Raw genomic sequence first — 6,000 nt, 5'->3', positions numbered from 1 at the left:
CCCCCCCCCCAGTCATCTGGTTTGATCACTTACTTTGTTGGGAGCTGTCTTCAGGTATGAGGAGATAGAGTCTAAGATGGCACCCTTCTTAAAGTCATCTGGTTACAATGTGAAGAAAGGTAATTCTGTCTGTTATTGGCTTTTTATTTATTTTTTGTTTTCTCTTAGTAACTTTCTCAATTAATATTTATCTTTCAAATTTTTTTGAGGTCATGATTCTATATTGGATATCTTTTGGGTTTGTTTTGGTGTTTTCTTATTTTTCTCATTAAAAATCAAATTTAAATTTCTTTTAGTCACTGATCGAGTTAGATTGGAAGGTGAAAAACATGATTTTGGTAATCAATGTTTTTGTGGTTATTAGAAAACTGGGAGGCATGTATTTTGTGTCTCCATGTATTACTTGTGTGCTTTCATGATTATAGCTAACGAAGTCCATAACTTTTACTGGATGGAAAAGTCACATACTTCGCTTATTTATGGCTGCCTTTAAATTTGTGGACGTGGTTTGAAGTTGTTGACGTACATGGACTCCTCGTTCCTTTTCTTATTCGTCAATGTTGAATTGGGAGATATGAAATATTGATTAGCTACCAGGTTCCATAATTGTTTCTATTTGCAGATGTCCAATTTTTACCTATATCTGGTCTTCATGGTATTAACATGAAAGCAAGAGTGGATAAGAAAGTATGTCCGTGGTGGAATGGTCCGTGCTTGTTTGAAATCCTTGATACGATTGAAGGTCCACCAAGAAATCCAAAAGATCCATTTAGGTGAATGCATCCGCCTTTCTCTAAAATTATTGCTGCAGATTCGTGGTATCCTACTCTATTTACTTGATGCAGTGTCTACTCTATTTCACTTTTCGTGTAATTAGTTAATATTTTCAGGTATACTCAATTCAGAGTTGGTTTAGTGCTTTGAAAGATTTCAGCTCTCTTTTTGAGCTTTGATGGATAATGATTTTTGTTATTTTTCTTTAGGTCTAATTCTGTCAGATTGAAGCCCCCATTGGAACCCATTTTTGTTTTATTTTGGCTACTTTTACGGGACTTTCTTTTTATATGCTCCTTGCTCTTTCATTTCATCTAATGAAAGCTTGATTTCATAAAAACCCCACGAACTCATTTACTCAATTCAACTTTGGACTTTCAATTTCATCATGTTGATCCTGGGATTTGAATAAATGGAGTAAATGCGTCATAAAATGTAAATGAGAAAATTTCTCATGACATAACCAATAATTCACATAAAAATTAACACAGAAAATACTTTGAATCAAACACAGGGTCGTCCATATTTAAAAGTAGAAATACTGCATAAACCCAAACACCAAGTCAAGCTAGTAAAAAAGAACCAGAAGTTGCCACATTGTTACCACAAATAAATGATCTTTCTGGCAAATTTGTAAATGTACTACCACGTTCTATGGGTGTTGTTCTGATTGGTTATTGCATATAATTGACACTCAACTTGTAGGATGCCCATCATCGACAAATTCAAGGACATGGGAACGACTGTCATGGGTAAAGTTGAATCTGGCACTGTGCGTGAGGGTGATTCCTTATGGGTAATGCCAAATAAGGTACTTTCGACAAAACTTAGATATTTAGTTTTCACTTTTTCTGCAGTGTTTCTTCAATTTGCTGCTTTTTGTCTTACTATGGGGATTGAGGATTTTAATGCATGCAGACTCAGGTGAAAGTTGCTGCTGTGATGTGTGATGAAAATAAAGTTAAGTGGGCAGGACCTGGCGAAAATCTTCGTGTTAGAATAACTGGAATTGAAGAAGAAGAAATAACGTCTGGGTTTGTACTATCAAGCGTTGGTATGGTTCTGCCCTTTTCCCAATATTTCTTTGTCGTTTAGGCATACATGGTTGAGGTATATGATGATTGATTCTTTTTCCCACCTTTAAAATCAAGATTTTATGATGATCAATCAAGAAAAATTAAGTGTAATTTATATGTAACGCAAATTAGTTATCCCACCTTGATGTGTACGACTTAAACATCCTAAAATGTCAGGATATTTGACACTCTATTACGTTCATCAAAAATGAGTTTTGAACTATTCTAACGCTTCAGGCAATTTGCTATTCTTAAGAAATTGAGCTTGATGGTGTATAGTTGCTATTTTCAGTTCAGTTTACTATTCTTTAGTTAAACTTAACACCCATTTATAAAGCCATTCCAATTATAAACTGATCTCAACATTGGCCTAAGACATACTCTTAAGAAATTTACACCAGACATGATTTTAATAAAAGAGAAAGGAAGCACTGGTTTAAGATATTAAAATGATATTGAAGAATCCAATAATGGGTGAAGCCGACAGGTTATAATTAGATATCTCATTTCCGCCTAGGGAAGGGTACTAGTCCTGCCGCCAGTATACTCACATTTTTAAACAAATAGTTGCAGTCTTGACCATGAGCACTAGAAACATATCTTGTAATTGATGTCTCCTATTTTTCCTTTCAAGCTTCTTGTCTTTGGTTTCCAATTGTTCTTCTGTAATCAACATTTTGATGTTGGAGGTTACACCCCGTTTTGTTTCATTCATCAAAGAAATTTATTTCCCTTTCTCAAAAAAAATATTTCAAAAGCTGTCGTTCTACTCGTGCGTTTCATGCTGGTGATAGACATGCAAATCCTAAAATCTAGTACCCAGTCTTTACAGATATCCAGTTATACTACAGCATTAACTTTGATCCTCCTACGTGGTTGTTGATTATAGTCTTTTTTATTCCCTTGTTGTGAACTTGACAATCCTCTACAATATTTTGTTACCTATTTTTTTCCACTAATTGCTCCCCTTCCCCAAAAAAATTGCAGCAAAACCAATAGCCGCTGTTTCTGAGTTTGTTGCGCAGTTGCAGATTCTTGAACTGCTGGATAATGTGAGTGATAATTTTAAATTTGTTATTTAGCCTTCTGTGTCTTCCTGGAGCTTATGATTTGAACTCCTCAAGTCTTTTTTCCGCTTTAGTGATGGAAAGTTTTAAACTAAGTCATACTACTTCTTTTAGGCAATATTTACCGCTGGATATAAGGCCGTACTTCACATTCATGCTGTTGTTGAAGAATGTGAGATCATAGAGCTGCTACATCAGATTGATCCGAAGACTAGGAAACCTATGAAAAAGAAAGTTCTCTTTGTAAAAAATGGTGCAGTTATTTTGTGCCGCATCCAGGTTCAATTTCTTACCCAGCATTTTATATACATGAAGACAGAATATCTTGTCCTAGCCTGACTAAAATATTTTGTATGTCATCTTGTTCTTGACAAAACTGTGCCTCAATAAGTTATTCTGGAATTTCGAAAATGTTTTCCATGAAATATTTTTAATAGAAATGGTAATGCTTTTTTAAAAAATAGATAATGTAAACCCAAACGAAACGGTAGAGATCTTTTTCAGCTTGGAAAATCTTTTTAGGATGCAAAGGCTATAAAGTCACTGCATTGGCGAAGAGGTTCGTTAGTGAACGCAATAACAAATAAATATAATAGGTTCGTCAGGTTTGAGAGAAGACGTATTTTGAGTACTAGTTTTAGAGAATTCGTGCCGCTTGATTGTTTGTGATTGCGATCATCTGAGCTTCCTTTCTGATATCAAACAATCTCATTTTCTATTAGTTTCTCTAAAACTCTGCGGTTGAATGCCTTGAGAAGGAACAAGGCGTGCTCCTGTTGTTCTTGCTGAACAATGTATTGATTACTTAGTGTGGAACTTGTTAATAAGTTACCGTAGATAATTATTGGCATTTGTTTATGTACTTTGCAGGTCAATAACTTCATCTGCATTGAGAAGTTCTCTGATTTTCCTCAGCTTGGAAGATTTACACTTCGGACTGAAGGTGATAAATTACAAGTTTGTCTACCTTTATGAGTTCATCTAGGCTAATTTTTATCATCACAATCTTTAGTTATATCTATTGTATTTGTGTTTGTAGGGAAGACAGTTGCCGTAGGAAAGGTCACTGATATTCCGGCTGCAACCAATTAAACAATTTTGATCTGCGAGGTTGGTTGAGTATTAACGTTTCATGAAATTTGATTTCCTTTATTATTTGTAATTCTATGCTAGTTAAGTTAGTTGATGGTCGAATTATATCTGGAGGTCGATGGAGTTAGTTTCTAACGTCCGGTATGTTCTGAAAAAATTGACTAAACTCAATCGATGAACTCCCTTCTTTAGGATAAGAAACAAGAATAATATCACTTAGGAGAGAATTCGTGCATGGTACCTTTTTTACACGGCTGAAAGTTCAGGGGGAAAAAAAAAACAGTCCGTGGGCTCAAACCATGACTCGTTTTTTTAGTCGTTTGTAAAATGAAAGATTATACTTTCACCTTTGAAGTCATTAAAATTGTGAAAGCCGGATCATCATAGAACGTTTAGGGAAAAAGGATTCCATGGTGGCTCACCTCCAAAATTTTAGTATCCTAAGTTTAAACAAGTGTAGTGATGTCGGATAGCTGTCCTGTGAGTTTAGTCAGGTGTCGATCTCGACACTCGCTAATATATTTATTTATAGAAAGTATATTCAATTTATTTATTGTAAATTTTGAAATGTGTCAGACTAGGGAAACTTAAATGGTGAATTTGATAAAGAGCTTCCGCATGAAGAAGGCCTGTATGCTCGAAGCTGTTTTTCTATGGAGTCAATGCCCAATCGTGCTATTGTCTATGCCAAAAGAAACTAAAAACATCGATGAGTTCCATCTTTTTTGGATACTAGCCTTATACACAATTGTTTTTGTTTGATATATGGGTGTAAAGTTTGATCTGCTTCTCTATCTTGGAATATACGGCAGCGTTTTCTTTAGTTAATCCAATCCACATGTCCAACTTTTTATGTGTTCCTTCTTTTCCCGTAATTGAATGAATTTCTTGGGTATCCATGGTGGTCTGAAGATTTTGGTGTGTACTAGCATCAAGGTGCTAATAACATGAAGATGAAGCTTGAGCTTGTTAACTTAATTGTTTCTTAGTATTTTCTGATAGGAAAATCAAAGGAAACGGTGAAGAGTTGAAATGGATACAAGAAGTACATGTTATTTTGTTTAGTAGATTTCAATATTTCATATTTTGTTATCCTAAAATGATTTGAATCTTGAATCAATTGGTGGGCCTGTCAGGTTAAGTTCATCGAGGTGGCTAGAGTACTTGTGCCTTGATATCAGCTGATTGGCTTTATTTGAATTTGTTGTTCAGAATGTAAATACCAACAATATTTTGTAATCTAAAATGCTTAATATTTTGGTTTTTTTTTTAATTAATATATATCATTTTGAGGATAAATAAATAAATAAATATTTTGAATGCAAATGGAGATGTTGTCTAATGGGTGGAATCGTAAAAAAGAAGGAACCTTTTCTCACCTCAGCCATTTGCTATTTCGGGTTAAGAAGATGTGATAGCGCCTCTTTGTCTCTCTATTAGAACGGTGCGTTCACAAAGTGGGAGAGGAGTTTTGAATAAGATGACCTTTATTGAATATTGAAAAGTAATAAGAATTAGAGGTGTTAAGTTTTTTATCATTCTAGAGTCGAGTTATTTTTTCGTAGGTAGAGTTTAACCACCAAGTTTGGGTGGGATTGGTGTGGTTCCTCTATGCCTGTTTTACGAATAATGGGATGGAGTGGGTCACTGCATTAGAGTTTAACCACCAAGTTCGGGATGGATTGGTGTGGTTCCTCTATGCCTGTTTAAACTAATAATTGAATGGAGTGGGAAGAGATTTTTTTCGGAAGTCGATGGATTTTACATCTTCATCTCTGCCCTAATCTACAAACAAAAATTAAATTATTTTAATCAACAACCTATAATTTGATCGAAACTTAAAAAGAGATTTTAATTAAAAGAACAATTATTTAATTTTATATAATAAAATATAAATTGGAAGATCGTAATTAAGAAAATAACTATTATATAAAATAGATTTTTAAATTAAATTGAAATTATATTTTTATTTTGTTGAAAGTTAGATAGAC

At 34.1% G+C, this 6,000-nt stretch overlaps 1 protein-coding gene across 3 annotated transcripts in view; it reads left to right on the top strand.

The window, feature by feature from the left end:
• Positions 1-5,164, top strand: part of LOC111457086 (eukaryotic peptide chain release factor GTP-binding subunit ERF3A-like) — an 8,969-nt gene extending 3,805 nt beyond the window's left edge. Inside the window, exons 12-20 of one of the 3 annotated variants that reach the window (XM_023099231.1) lie at positions 55-119; positions 623-773; positions 1,480-1,585; positions 1,693-1,828; positions 2,838-2,902; positions 3,032-3,196; positions 3,788-3,860; positions 3,957-4,027; positions 5,146-5,164. In XM_023099231.1, the coding sequence (XP_022954999.1) occupies positions 55-119; positions 623-773; positions 1,480-1,585; positions 1,693-1,828; positions 2,838-2,902; positions 3,032-3,196; positions 3,788-3,860; positions 3,957-4,009 (814 nt within the window). In that variant the 3' untranslated portion in view covers positions 4,010-4,027; positions 5,146-5,164. Of the gene's footprint in view, positions 1-54; positions 120-622; positions 774-1,479; positions 1,586-1,692; positions 1,829-2,837; positions 2,903-3,031; positions 3,197-3,787; positions 3,861-3,956; positions 4,028-4,585; positions 4,907-5,145 lie in introns of those variants that run through there. The other 2 variants (XM_023099230.1, XM_023099229.1) reach the window with 2 other exon arrangements.
• The last annotated feature ends 836 nt before the right edge of the window (positions 5,165-6,000 follow it).

This window comes from Cucurbita moschata, unplaced genomic scaffold, assembly GCF_002738365.1.
Source record: "Cucurbita moschata cultivar Rifu unplaced genomic scaffold, Cmos_1.0 Cmo_Scf00019, whole genome shotgun sequence".
Lineage (NCBI taxonomy): Eukaryota > Viridiplantae > Streptophyta > Magnoliopsida > Cucurbitales > Cucurbitaceae > Cucurbita > Cucurbita moschata.
Note: the sequence above shows the minus strand (reverse complement) of the source record. Positions and strands in the feature narration are given on the sequence as shown.